At 37.6% G+C, this 15442-nt stretch overlaps 1 protein-coding gene across 1 annotated transcript in view; it reads right to left on the minus strand.

Annotated features, from left to right (window-relative positions):
• Positions 1-5245, minus strand: part of LOC129740305 (G1/S-specific cyclin-D2) — a 192003-nt gene extending 186758 nt beyond the window's left edge. The window contains exon 1 of the mRNA XM_055731945.1: positions 2314-5245. Within this exon, the coding sequence (XP_055587920.1) occupies positions 2314-2622 (309 nt within the window). The 5' untranslated portion in view covers positions 2623-5245. The remainder of the gene's footprint in view (positions 1-2313) is intronic.
• Positions 5246-15442: the final 10197 nt, after the last annotated feature.

Here is a 15442-nt window from a genome sequence, read left to right on the forward strand (position 1 = left end):
TTAATAATGCAACTCTATCCTTAAAAAAATTGAACAGAATACTTTCGGTAACTCAAAAGTACTAAATTTAAAAAATTGGGTCCAGCGAGTTTTGCGAAATAGAAAGCTGAATTTTTGTGTATCTCGGCGTAGATTTCTTCGCGGTCTTTAATGTGTTCAATTTACATAAATGCGAATAAAAAAAGGATCACAAAATATAAAATTTAATAAAAAAAATGTGCAAGGAACTTATAAAAATACAGAATAAACGAAACAACTCAAAAAATTTAATTTTTAGGAATAGGTGTTAGACAAATAAAACGTTTAAAAAAAATGCAGTTAAAAATGCGAAAAAAATATTAGAAACGTTTATAAGGTAAAATAAACAAACTTTATATAATAAACGCTTAAAGCGATTTATAAATACAAAGTAAAACAAGATTCATTGTTAAAATTTTTAAAAGAAAAACGCTTTACAGTTTGTACCGATTTCCAAAAAAAAAACCCCTTAGATATGCCTCAGAAGAACAAAATGGCCCTTAAATAAATTATAAACAAAAACGCTTATAATATATACCTACAATATGTGGATAAAGAAGTGATTGACAGTTACGGTTTAAGTTTTCAAAAAAAAAAAATTGAAAAGGAAAAATCTCAAAGAACTTAAAACATCTTAAATGCGAAATAAAACAAAACAAAATTACAAAATAAGCCTAAAAGCATAACATGTGATAGGAAATTTTGAAAAAAAAACATTTAAACAAGATTTTAAAAACATTTAAGAAGAAGCCTCCCAAATGTGAAGATAATTGCCAGGAATCTCTAAAATTTAAATCAATTAAAACGATTATGAAATGTCATTAAAAATGTGAAAAACTGGTTAAATAACGCCTTCATAATACAAGAACAAACAACACAACATCAACCTTAAATATTTAAGTACGAAAATATATTTGAAAACGTTCTAAAATTTTATCAAAAAATGATAAAAATAAAGATGAATATTTCAAGACTATAACTTCGGCAAAAAAAAATCAGTAAAAGAAACACAAAGCGAATAGCTTAAAATTTTGAAGTTCCAATTAACGAAAAAATTTCAAACCAAATTTCAGTTTAGGGATTGCGCATAGACACGCCATTTTGAACGTTCCGGATGCTGCTTGCGCCTCAAGTAAACTGAAAATACTTTGACGGCAAACACCAGCGACAAACAGGTTCAAATTAGTTAATCAGAAACCTCTTCTAAGCTGTATAATTATTATAAAATGTTCAAATGTTCCATATTCCAGCACCGAAAAAGGGGATAACTGTAAGATACCAACAAAATGTTGAGGAAGTTCTCAAAAAGAATTTCTGTAACAAAAATGCTGCCTCTGTCCAGAAGAGCTCAATTTAGAATATTCAAGTTTCTTATGTTGAACATTGAACAGAAACACGCTAAACATCATTGAATTATTCTGGTGATAAAAATTCATATTACGACTTTTCTCAAAAGCTGTCGCCATTAACAGAAAATATCAAAAAGTTCGTAAGCTCCGTTTGATTAGCAACTAGAATATAAAAAAAAAAAATGAAGTCGCAAATACCGATCCGATCCGCCATTTTGTGCCATCGACCAACAAGTTCCACAATAACAATCATCATCATCATCGCCATCATCATCAACGAGATCAACGAATGCATTACATCCCCACGAAGAAACCCGAAAGCTCCCCGAAATGGTCCCGAAGATGCGAAAGCTCCCCACCCGAATGAAGCAAGTTTTTCATCCCTCTCCTTGTTACGCGAATTTCGGTCCGGCGTTTGTTGGAAATGATTTCAGAAAAAAAGGATCGGTGGTACAATCTGGTTTTTGACCAGGGCAACCATAGCCAGCGCTAAAAGGAAGGAGGGGAAGGAAAGATTCAAAATGGACGACGTCGTTCGGATTCTTCCTTTTTGATTGAATTTTAAATCATCTTAAGAACAATGTTAAAATTCTAATATGAGAACATGAAAACGATTTTGGTTTTTAACTTGTACAGAAATATACCTTTATAGTAGGATTACTTCAATTTGAAAATCTTTTATTGCATTTGAGCCACTAATCTGTACATGTTAACCCCATAAGCGCAAAAAGTCGCAACCACGATTTATCATGAATGTCAGAATTTAAATACCCACATGACGTACCCACTAGTTGAAAATCTACTTCGCGAGATACGGTCAAATTTAAAGAGCCGTAGCACTCACACAGCCCGATTTAATTAGAGCCGGGTACTACACAATCGAAACTGGTAAGTACATACGAAGAGTGACAGACAAGAGAGAAATGAAACGAGGGGTCCAACTTACGTCGATTATCCATTCCGCCACGACCTTGCGCATGCCCGGATTGATTTCCTTCTGCACCGTGAGGAAGTAGTTCGAGTTGCACTGCACTTCATGGCGATCCTCGACTTTAAGCAGATTCTCCAGACAGCGTTCCTCGAGAAAGATCGGATCCTTGATGGCGGTATTGAGCCGCACTTCCATCTGGGCCTGCTGCAAGGCGGCGTGGTGCAGGTTCTGGTTCTGTTGCGGACGATGTTGTTGGCCCGTCAAGTCACCATCGGCAACGTCATTCACACTGCTGATACTCTCGGTGCACAACAACAAGTCCATTGTTTCACGTGGAACGTTCACGCGACGACTTCAACTGTGCACGGTCACACTACACCGAAACAAATTCTTCTCCGGAAAAAAAAACTTTTGTGTAATGTTTCACTTATACTAGGTTTCTCTGGCTTTGAACGTGTAACACTTTGAATGCTTTTCAATATTTTTTTTGCTAACTTGAGCTTGTAATTAGAGCACTGATTAATATTTTTTTTATGGAACTCCCAAATTTTGTAATAGAACTTCGACTTTAAAAATCACTTAATATTAGTACTGATTGCCTGATCTGTATTGAAAATCCCCAACGAACTTTATATATGCTACTGATTCCGATACAGTTAGTATCGAAACTAATTGGAGAGAGAGGATCGCACACTGTCCAAATTCCAACTAACGGTACCGATGGATGATCACAAAACAAATCCTCCCATCACAATAGGACTCCAGACAAAAAAAAACTCAAGAGATAAACAAAACAACAATCCAAATCCTAACGGGTTTCACTCGAATCTATTGTTTACAACAACACAGCGGCAGCGTATACGGTTCTTCTAGTTCGCAGGCATCCTAGAGGGGCACCAGGAACATCTCCAGCTGATCAACGTCAGTTCTTCTAGAAGATAGTGGTAAGTAGCATTTACTGTTCGACGATCGTCCGTTCGGGACCAACGTAGTCTACAGAAATTAGAGAGCCGGGTGATCTTCAGCCAACAGCAATCCCAATCCTGGAGCTGAGCTACTTGCCATCCGCAAACTAAGCCAGAATCTACCCAACGACACTCATCCGAAACTGTCTGGCTTATGTGATGAGGTATTCAGCTGTTCTCGTAGTCCTGGATGTACGCACGAGGAGGAACCAGAAAAAAAACAATCCGTTTTGGCCAGCAGTACTGCACACGTCCGAAGCGTGAGAAGTCTGTAGCGAAAATGCTCCAACCGAACGAACCGCTCAAGTCTCCAACTCTTCATTAGTCAGCTCGAAAAAGGGTGATAACCACATAGGCGAAAATCTTGCTTCACGTAACTCCCAGTCAGCTACAGTACGGCCAATCTGCGCAGCGCGACATATCATCAGTCACGGACTGGGACGGAACTCTTGCTTGCTTCTGTTGCAGGACTTCTCTTCTGCGCTTAGCCCAGCTTGAAGAACAATCGGCTCATTGGCTTAAGTTTGGTAGCAACACCATCAGTCGGGTCGGGGCTTTGGCAGGAGGAACAACATTCGAAAAGCAAACCCCAAAAGAGAGCTCCGCGCCGGTCGAAATCCGGAGAATCAAGAGCGAGAGTGGTTTCTCGATCTTCTCCTGTCTCGGTAAGTGGTAACGGTCCCAAAAATCCTAACCAACAATATCACTCGCACGGAAGGCTTAACCACTCATGTTCGCGAAAATGGACCGATTGAGAACTTGCCGTTTGGCCCCCCGCTGAAGTTTTCAGTGAAACGGCAAAAACTCGATTCGCGTTTTAGATACCGGGCTCAGTTCCCGGACAAATCATCAACGTCTCCTCAACGAATTCTACCCAAACAGCTAGAAACTTGCCACCAAAAATTTTTCTTGGGCACTTTTTTTTTCATTCACACGCGGACGCCACCGGGAACCCGAGTACTGCGAGACAATCGAGACAACCGACTATGCGTGCGACAAAACGTGGAAAAATCTATCAACCAACCACTCGCCGTTTCTCGTCGTATCAATCGAAGCAACCGGCGAAAACGAAAACAAACAGCCACTACCAACAACAACTTTTACTTCCTCTTCCCCGTTCTCACACCCAAATCCACCTTATATGCTCTCTTCTCCTAGCTTCGCTCTCTCAAAGTGACTCAACGCACGCAACCATTCAACAGCCGGCTTTTTTTATTTGACTGCGTTTTTAGGAGGAATACAGCCGGGTTTCCTTTCGCCATGCCAGGCGATAAGAAAAATGAACTAGCAACACCAACACCAGCAAACGGAACATATGTTTCCTATTCGAACACGCGGAATTCCCGTCGACTCGGCACAAACACTCGCTGCTAAATTCAACCCAACGGACTTTAATCTCTCATTTGGTCGCTCGCTCTCACGCAAACGGATTCTTCTCTCTCAGTCGGTCGGTAGGAGGGGGAGGATCGCCGCAACCTGATCGGCGGCTCTCTCACTCACCAGCTGTTGGCTAGGCGGGCTTGGCTGGGTTGAGAGAACTGATTCTTCTTTGTTTACATTTTTTGGTCTTGAAATTTTTATGAATGAAAACTAATCGCAGGAAGTGAGAGCGCAGGCGAATTCTCTTTGCTTTTAAATTTTAAAAAAATACTGCTCTCGCGTTGCGTAGTAGAACTCAGAGCGCCGTTAACGGGATCCTTCGGTTTTGAAGTCACTCACTTGAGGCTCCAGTTTCTTAACCACACAACATGTGATTTGCCATGCGCATAAAGACTAGTTAGTGAGGAAAAATGTAAAATACGTTACAATCATTGTTTACACCATTCAATTTTGGCCAAGATCTTGTTGAAGAATTATTCAGGTTATGTGGCCTGCCTCCGACCAGACCGAACTGAACGCCATTAGAAAATTTTTAAACTGCAGATTTCGAAACTCCTGTTATTCTTAAGCGGAACCGAAAAATCAATAATAAGTCAATGGAATGCGTTCCTTGGATTATTAGCTATTGATTCTAGTTTTTAAGTTTTACTGATTTTGTCCATAGTTGAAAATATTTGTACATTAAACTCGAGTGACTCCGAAAAATGCTAATGGCGTTCAGTTCGGTCTGGTCGAATCCCGACCATGTAGTGTAAATCAAATATTTACCTATTAAGAATTTGCTGAAAATCAATGATATCAGGATCTTTCTCAGGAGCAATTTAACCACAGCTTTGTCAAGATCAATTTATAATGTGCTATAATTAAGCAACCAAAAGTTCGGGTAATCTTCCCATATCAGGTTATATCAGCACAGCTATTTTTAAAGAATACGACTCAGCTCAAATTTTAAGTAAGGTACACCGGGGTAAGTGGGGACGCGGGGTAAGTGGGGACGGTGGCTATTAAAACAATACTGTCAACTATTTTTTCAAACTTTTAATGCAGAATGTTAAATTTACTTGTAATCTATCCAACAACTGTAAAAAAGATACGGTTCCGACATTAACGGATGCTTACGATGCCTTTTCGTTAATTTTCTATTTTTAACTACGATGTGGAGTTGATGTGCATCTTTTTCAATCGCAAATTTCTCGTAAACTAGCTGGCTCTTGGCCAAAAACTCAACAATGAAACAATCCTTACATTAGAAACAACCAGTTAGGAAAAGAAACGACGATAAAAAAATTAAAAAAAAAGAGTTTATTTTCAAAAATCTAAAATGTTGTCTCCAAACCCTACCTGGGGTAAGTGAGGACGGCTTTATAATACTTGATGTTTAGATATTTTTTTCAATTTTTTCTCCTTCATTCAATACATTTTAGCTTTATTTAGCATTCAGATCATGAAAAGTTAGGAAAAGTATTTGTGTTTCTGGAATAAGCATATATTTTCGATAAAATCGGATCTCGTGTATTGCAACATAAATTACACACAATTATCACAACCATGAACTTTTTTTCAAAATTTTGGACGGTTCGAACAATAAAGTAACGTATTCAACCAAGAAAACACAATTTTTTTCAAAATTTCCTGAGAAATCAAAGGGAAAATCTACCGTCCCCACTTACCCCATAAAGCGGGGTAAGTGAAGACACCAGCAGTCCATAACAATTCACTTGATAACTTTTTTCGTTGTTCGTCTATCAAGCTCATCTCTTCAGCATTTGTAAACAACATGTTCTGCATCACATTGAATGCGATTTTATCAAAATTGATCCACTGCTGATTTTTTAATGATTTTTTAAAGTTGAACTATACGAAAAACCGTCCCCACTTACCCCGGTGTACCTTATTTAAATGAACTACAAAGTTCACATTTAAACACTGTTAAATCTACTCTATAAAAACTTGAACGAGTTAATAAAAAATAACTTTTTTATTGCTATGGCAGTATGGGAAATAAGGGCATACTGAGCACCCGGGGCATAGTAAGCACTCATATTTTCTAAGGAAATACTACGTATTTTTGTAACTTTTTTAATTTTTGAAATTTTTGTAATATTTGGAACTTTTGTTATTTTTGAATTTTTGTATTTTATTAATTGTTTCATCTTTTTTTTTATTTTGCATTCATTGTAAGAATGTTTTTTTGTGAATATTGTAATTTTTGTAATCAAATCTTGAACTGCATTAGGTAAATAAAATTTATGAAATTATGAAGCCGATGAAAAATTTCGGAAAAAAAGAATCAATGAAAGGAGGAGCATAAGTCGAAAATTCATGAACATTTCTTCTTCAGATTCAACGACTCCCCGACCGAAGCCCATTCAATAAATTGAATTTTTGTTATTTTCTTCATTCTTGTTATTTTTCTACCGCTTTTTGGCTATTCTTTCTTTTTCGTCTTTTTTGTCATTTTTGTCATTTTTGTCTTTTTTTTGTCTTTTTTGTCTTTTTTGTCTTTTTTGTCATTTTTGTCATTTTTGTCATTTTTGTCTTTTTTGTCTTTTTTGTCTTTTTTGTCTTTTTTGTCTTTTTTGTCTTTTTTGTCTTTTTTGTCTTTTTTGTCTTTTTTGTCTTTTTTGTCTTTTTTGTCTTTTTTGTCTTTTTTGTCTTTTTTGTCTTTTTTGTCTTTTTTGTCTTTTTTGTCTTTTTTGTCTTTTTTGTCTTTTTTGTCTTTTTTGTCTTTTTTGTCTTTTTTGTCTTTTTTGTCTTTTTTGTCTTTTTTGTCTTTTTTGTCTTTTTTGTCTTTTTTGTCTTTTTTGGTTGTTATCTTTTTTATATTTTTTATATTTTTTGTCATTTTTGTTGTCTTTTTTTTCTTTTTTGTCAATTTTTTTTTTGTTATTTTGGGCTTTTGCATCTTTTTGATTTTTTTTTGTTTTTTCGAGTCTTTGTTGTTTTAATCTGAAGAAGGATTTTCGTTTAAGATTTTGTGTTTCCACATGTATAATTTAGGGGGCATCCATAAATTACGTAACGCTCCTAGGGGGGGGAGGGAGTAAGCTCGATCGTTACGAATTGTGACATAGGGTAGGGGGGGAGGTATGCTCATCGTTACGTAACGATTTTTTCCTAAAAAAATTCAGTTTACTTAATCGCAGCTATTTTAATGTGATTCATTTTTTTCAGAATGATAAACACCAAAACCAGCTTAAAATTTGTAAGCTTCAACATGATTGAAACTGGTTTGTAATCTTTCCTCTTTAAAGATTCTGAGATAGACTCCTTAAAATGTATTTTGAATATCTGTGAAATAACCGTTGAAAACCCGAAATTAGGAACATTTACCCCCAAGAACTCAGTTCAACCTCAGCCGGAAATTTAACAATTTTTTCTCAATTGATTTAAAAAAAATTATGATTATTTTGACGAATATTACTAAGTGGAGAATTTTTGACATAACAAGTTATCAAACTTCTTAAACCAAATAAAGTAAACAAGGTAGATCATTAGTTAACAACAATCAATTTATTTTATCAGAGTTATCATCAATGGGTACTAAGAAGAATTTTTTGTTTGAATCTTTCTTTGATCTTCGAAAATCAGTATTTCAAAACATCAGAAGATGAGAGGTGGGGGGGGTAAGTTTCTGCGTTACGTAATTTTCATAGGGGGGTACGTCGAAGCGTTACGATTTGTGACATACGGGGGGGAGGCGGTCAAAAAAGTGCATTTTTTGCGTTACGTAATTTATGGATGCCGCCTTATGAGCAACTTTTGGTTTGGAAGCATATGTTTTTGGTAATTTGAAAAGCAGTTCTATCGAAAAAAAAAAGTTTATCACTGAACGTCGTCCATTCGTCGAATCCAAAACACGCGCTCAGATTGGTTGTTGACTTATACATGAATTGTGCGCCGAAGCTTAATTGGAACCCAAACGAGGCACTCAGCTCTCGATATGCTCAAGCAGCTCTAGTCAATTCTCTCGCAGAGAGCGCCGGTTCGTGTGCTCGCTAGATCATCTTTGGGAATATTAAAACGTTGGTTGAAGATCGCGCAACACTCTCGACTCCTGTGCACGCAACATAAAAGTGGAATATGTTTTGAGAGGATGAGAAAAAATGTGTGTGAGAGAGAGAGATTTTGCCAGTTTTTTAAACCTCAATGATTGAGTGGGTTCTAGATCGGTTCTGTTCAATCAAGTTGCTTAAGCTAAGCCAGCCATGTGTTATCTCAATTATCTGATTTCATTTCTTTCTGGTGAATCAGGTATTTTAATATTGAGGAAACTTATCCGATCGCAACTAAGTAATTTGACACGTCAAGCACTGCTTCAGAAATTGACTAAAGAACCAGTTAGACATTCGAGAGTTCCCTTTAAACTAATCAGGTTAGAGAATTTGTCAAACCGGTGTGCGGGTAATCCTGGGAGCTTTAGCCGTAATCTTGGGGTTGTGTAAGAGCGTACGTACCATACGTGGTCAACCTAAATACTTGAACAGACTGTCGACGACGGTGATTTTGACGACGATGATGATGATGGTTTTGAAGATGGTGGGCGATAGGAATTCAAAGAATCGCACAGCCGGAATGGTGTTTTCATTTTTATGTACTTTTTTTGTCCTGTTGCGATAAGCCTTCTCGTTTGCTACTAAGTATGTAAGTGCAACTTTGGCGATAACCAACACCCGACACAGGGTAGAAAACAGCTGACAAGTGCATGTTCGGACTAATAACGTGGAGACCATTTAATTTAGAAAGCAAACAACAACAAAAAGGTGGCTCCTGAATTCTCGGTTTAAATGATACCTATTAAAATTGCGGGTTTTGTGAAGGAAAGCTGACGTAGAGGACAAAGTTAAAGTCGTGATTATCAAAGAAAAATTATCAGTGTCATAATGAAACCGCTCATAAAACCATTTTAGCAAAAGATATGTTATCTAATTATTGAACAGCCCTTTATTAATTTACTATACTTGTTATTTTACATCCTCTAAAACTTTCAAAAATATCCATTTAAAGTTGTGCTCTTTCATCGCATCACAGATGAAATCGCATTTATTTGAGTCTAAACTTGCGAAAAATGTCGTTCAAATAGCATGACAAAATCCATGTATTTACCTGCTATATGCCTGGATGATATGCAAACTAGAGCAAAAGGATAGGGTTACTACTGTAATCGTTTCCAAAATGGAACTCCAAAACAAACTTTTTTGTCAGATTTCATTCGACCAACTCAAATATACTCATAGAAACATTTAAACACGCGACTTATCACGAAATAAAGTTAGTGTTTAGCTGTTATCTAAACCAAAAATAACCTCCGCAATAACTGTTTTGTAAAAGCCCTTATGAATGTTAAACCAGCTGACCGCTGAGCATCACGCAGGAAATGCCATGCTATTGAAGTAGACCTTAAGTATACGGTAATCTCTCAGATATTTAATGTTGTGTCATGAATGGAAACAGGTGTTGAAAGTAAACAATGAAAGCTAAACAACCTTGCTTATTTACAAAGTTTAGTCCATCCCTTCCCTCTATGACAGTGCAACACTGAATATGGAGAATTAGATTTAAGCTTACTATGAATGGTCGAGTGAATCACTGGAAAGATTGTATACTCGGTACAAATTCAGTTGGAAACAAAACGATCATATCAATCATATAACCTTTCGGGATTCACTTGACGTTCGAATCTCATATTGCACTGGCAATTTCCTGTGGCGTCCAATAGCCATCGCTTAGTCTAGTTAAATATTTCAACAGGGCTTAAGTTATCTGACCCATGTTGAGAACATTTCAACAGTCATGGTAAACCTATTACATATCAAGGAAAATTTTGGTTAGTTCAAAACAGGCATTCGACTCTTTGAATTTCACTTCAAAGAAAAATCAAGATTGGCGCCTGCAACAGAATGATTAATTATAGTCATTCGTACCTACACAATTCCAATCCAACCCATCACGGAGGAGCGAAAATTAACCTTCCATTTTGCAGCTTTTGCTAGCACAACCGGAGATTAGCGCTTACTTGCTCGATCATGATGATGGGTGAGCAAATTCATTCATGACAAAATTCTATGCATTTATACAGCTGACGATGGGTCATTTGCCTGAACGTACATACTATGATAAGCGACAGTGGACGACGGACGTTCTGAACTCCTACATTAGGTTTGGAGGTCAAGGCCAGGAAATGTTCTGCCTGCCCTGAATGATCGTATATAAAAAATAAACCATGTAGTTTTTTAGAGAGGTACATTCAACAAGGAAAACAAAACCACTACAAGTTAGAATAATTCCGAATCTACCCGATTTTATTGACTTCACGGGTCAGAACCAGACAACCATACTGATGGTTGAATTGACGATTTTAACCAATGTTGCCATATATTTTTGTCCATGTATGGTGAACTCAGAAGAAAAGAATGTGTGCTGAATTCAAAATGTCGGAAAATCAAGTCCCGGAAAGCGAAGACTCGGCTCCTAAAAATGACCCGCTAGGGATCGCTTTCTTTCTGTACTTCCAATTCCCAACGTCAGATGGCTGAATACCAGGGCAATAGTTCCGTACCTGCTCCTACTACCTGGTATGTGCTGCTTGGAATGTTCTTTCGCGTTCTAGTTCCTTCTCCTAGCAAGACGCTAATCTCTACCGTTGTCTCTTGTCGATGCTGATACGGGTCGCCTTCAATCAGTTGTCTAGGAGCTGGAGGAAACCTCTATTGGTTTATCTGATCCGTTTAAAGTGGTCGTGCAGTCTCACCTTTTCACCAAGCTCGATTGATGGCTGCGGCTCCGGACTACCAAATGTTCGCAGGAACTTTTAATTCTCAATTTGAAGCGCGATAGCGAATCTTATCGCCTAAACGTTTTCTTTCGTTGATTGTTTTAGTACGTTGATGATTGTTGTTGTTTGTTGCTCTTTGTTTATTTTAGGTGTGTTCAACAGAACTCAATCGAAATCAATTGAAATGGATTGACAGTTGATCAGCTGTTTTTACAATTGACTTCGATCGATTTCTATCAGGCTGCTGAATGAACAGCCAGACACTAATACTAATGCGCTTAGTTTGTTTTCATTTTTTATTCGGCTGTGCACTTTGAGGTTTCGGGATTATTTTCTTGTAAAAAAAGCATAATCGTAATCGTCTTTAGATAATTCTGTTTTGTAATTCCACATTTTTTCAATATCGGCGGACGGAAACAATCCTGGTGTGTTCGAGGGACAAAGAACGGCCATCCTGGAGTTGGAAGCATATTTGTAACATGGCCCTACAGCTTTAGAATTTGAAATAATAGGATCCGGGAGGTGAAATGTTATGAAAACAACACTGCCTGTAATAGGTCTGCAGGAACCGGCTTCGATAATGTGCCGGGTCTACACCTTATGCGACAAAACTGATTTCCACAGCTACAGGATCTGCATTACCCGTCAGCTCGAGTTCAAATTCTTCAAGAAAAAGTTTATCATATTCCCGTGACGCTGACAAACAGAAACCCTCCTATGTTAACAATAATGTCCGGAAACACACGGTAAGAACCTGCTCTGATTATATACCTGATTACACCATTTTTGTTTTGAGTGAGTCATGGCGTTTTATTTTATATTTTTTGCCAGCCATTGGTGCCATTTTGATGCTGCAGGCCAGTGTCCAACTGGCCGAAGAAGGTACATCACCCCGACGGTCCTGGCCCAGGTCATAGCGGCACCGAACCTATACTCTCGACACTGGCATCTCCCAGAAGTAACGGGATCTGCCCACATAGGCGGGAATGCTCCGGGAGAGGCTTCCTTTGAGTCCGGACCAGAAGACAACACGCACGAAGACGTTTTCCTAGGAGGCTGCATCGGAAGCAGAATGGGAGGAATAAACGACGCAGCATGGGAGGAGCATTGGGCCAATTTGTGGAATCACAGTTGATGGTTCCGGTTCGGATAAATACCCACAGAAAGTAAAAGTATAATAAACAATTTAGAATTCGAATTAAATGGTTTATTTAATTTTAGGTGTACTATTTACATAATTGTTTTAACATTCCGTTGATAAATCCGCTTGAGGAGTGCCTAATAAAAAAGCGCGTTCACTTTTCTTGGCGTGTGTGTTTCTTTACCAGTAAAATTTCACATAAAACTAATTTTCTAAAGTGGTTTTTAACTACACTGAAAGATGCTCCTAAATAATGCATCACTGACACAGCACCTCAGCACCGACTCAGAACACCTGGCACAGCAACACCGACTCAGCATGCCGGCACAGCACCACCGACCCAGCACTGATGACACAGCACCACCGACCAGCACCCCTAGCACAGCACCACCGACCAGCACCACTAGCACAGCACCACCGACTCAGAATACCTGGCACAGCACCACCGACCCAGCATGGCAGACATCAGCACAACTGACTCAGCACGACAAGCACCGCACCACCGACTCAGCACACGAGAGAAAACACCGCACCGAATGACACCACTTTCATTTCTTTCTAATAATTTTTCACAACAAACCAAATCAGCTGTTTTTTGACAGAAAACAACTGCATTTGTGTTAGTGTGATAGAAATCGATAGAAACGAATCCTGCTCTCGAGCTTGATCGATTTCGATTGGTTTCGATCGATTCCGATTGGCTTCATTGAACGTCAATTGGATTAGTTTCGACCAAAACATTGGCTGAGTGAACAAGAATTTACCAATCGAAATCGATTGAAACCAATTTCAATTGGCTATTGAACGGGCCTTTTTTTCTTTTTTCACGTGCGCGTTTGACAGCTACACCCTTAATTCTATACACTCATTCTATGGTATCTTTTTGCCTCAGATGATCGGACCACACGCGCAAAACAAACTAGCTACAAGAAACTTAATTATTCGCGACGCATTCGCGACCTTATATCAACGTTGAAGTAGGCGGACAATTATTGAAAAACTTGTCCGGTACAAACTGTGTTCGATATTTACTCTTGGGATCGAACTCGTGGACATCGGCTCAGAAGGCAATTGACTTTCCAACTGAGCTTTATCATTAGCCACATGGAGTTGACATCATTCCATTGTTTGTTTATCATAACGCTACTCGGCATCTAATTCCATGGCTTAACAACTCCTTCGGCTTAAGATTTGTTACTGGATCGGATCTACGGATATCTTCGGTTTGATAAATACCCAATTCGTTCGAATGTTTTTGCTCTGCCATTTCAGGTGCTTTTCAAATGGGCGGATATTTATTCAGTTGACACCAGTTTGTTTGTGAACAATTCTGGATCACTTCAAGAAATCAAGGATTGTTTCCGATAAAACCATTGACAAGAGTGCCAAACGAAAACTTACCAATCAGCGTTCCAAAATGGTTGCTCCAATCAGATAGGGTACCTAAAAATTAGAAAACAAGCAAAAAATTAAATTGATTAATATTCGAAACTAGCGATTGCTTTGAAAAAATACTTGAGAATCGTGAAGCAACATTTCATACATATGAAAAAGAATCTTGAATGAGAAAAAAAAATACGATTTTTTCATAGATCACATAGCATACTTTCATTAGAACTTTAAATTTCCAGTGAACTCAGAATCAAAATTCTGAGTTCTGAATTCTTCATTTGAATTCTGAATTCTGAATCTGAGTCCGGAATTTGAATTATGGATCTTAATCTGAATTCTTAATCTGAATCCTGAATCTGAATTCTGAATCTGAATTCTGAATCTGAATTCTAAATCTGACTTCTGAATCTGAATTCTGAATCTGAATTCTGAATCTGAATTCTGAATCTGAATTCTGAATCTGAATTCTGAATCTGAATTCTGAATCTGAATTCTGAATCTGAATTCTGAATCTGAATTCTGAATCTGAATTCTGAATCTGAATTCTGAATCTGAATTCTGAATCTGAATTCTGAATCTGAATTCTGAATCTGAATTCTGAATCTGAATTCTGAATCTGAATTCTGAATCTGAATTCTGAATCTGAATTCTGAATCTGAATTCTGAATCTGAATTCTGAATCTGAATTCTGAATCTGAATTCTGAATCTGAATTCTGAATCTGAATTCTGAATCTGAATTCTGAATCTGAATTCTGAATCTGAATTCTGAATCTGAATTCTGAATCTGAATTCTGAATCTGAATTCGGAATCTGAATTCTGAATCTGAATTCTGAATCTGAATTCTGAATCTGAATTCTGAATCTGAATTCTGAATCTGAATTCTGAATCTGAGTTCTGAATCTGAATTTTGAATCTGAATTCTCTTTTTTGGGCAACTTTTTAGTGCACTTCTAGTGGGTTGATTCTAGGCATTCAGTCTCAAGTTTTTTGTAAAAACGACATTATTTTTACATATCCAGAATTTTCTCTTCTGTATCGTGGTTTTGAAAAATTTGGCATTGTGTAATGGTATTTTCGGACTTTTACTCATACAATTTGTTTGTTAAGTTATGTATGATTGATTCATAAATTCGAAATTATGCAGTTTGAATGTCTGAATATGACCAATTCAATCGACTGTCTCAATTCCTTCTCGATTGTGCATCTCCGATTGATCTAATTGAAGCGCCCGGAACAGAAGCCTGGAAAAAAAATCGCATCGCGACGCAATTGCTGTGGGAAAATTTAAAGACCTACCCGTATGTATAAAAGCCAAGCAAAAAATTGAAACCAAACCTAACGTCTCTGCAGTGATTTAGTTCTATTTTTACTTGTGAAGACGCCGACCCAAACATCAGAAACTCGGGGTCGGTGCATTGGCATCGTCGGTCGTCAAAAAACGTGTTTATTTGGTTTCGGTTGGCTCTTTAATATATCTATACGTTTTTCT

Source organism: Uranotaenia lowii, chromosome 1, assembly GCF_029784155.1.
Source record: "Uranotaenia lowii strain MFRU-FL chromosome 1, ASM2978415v1, whole genome shotgun sequence".
In the NCBI taxonomy this organism is placed as follows: Eukaryota; Metazoa; Arthropoda; class Insecta; order Diptera; family Culicidae; genus Uranotaenia; species Uranotaenia lowii.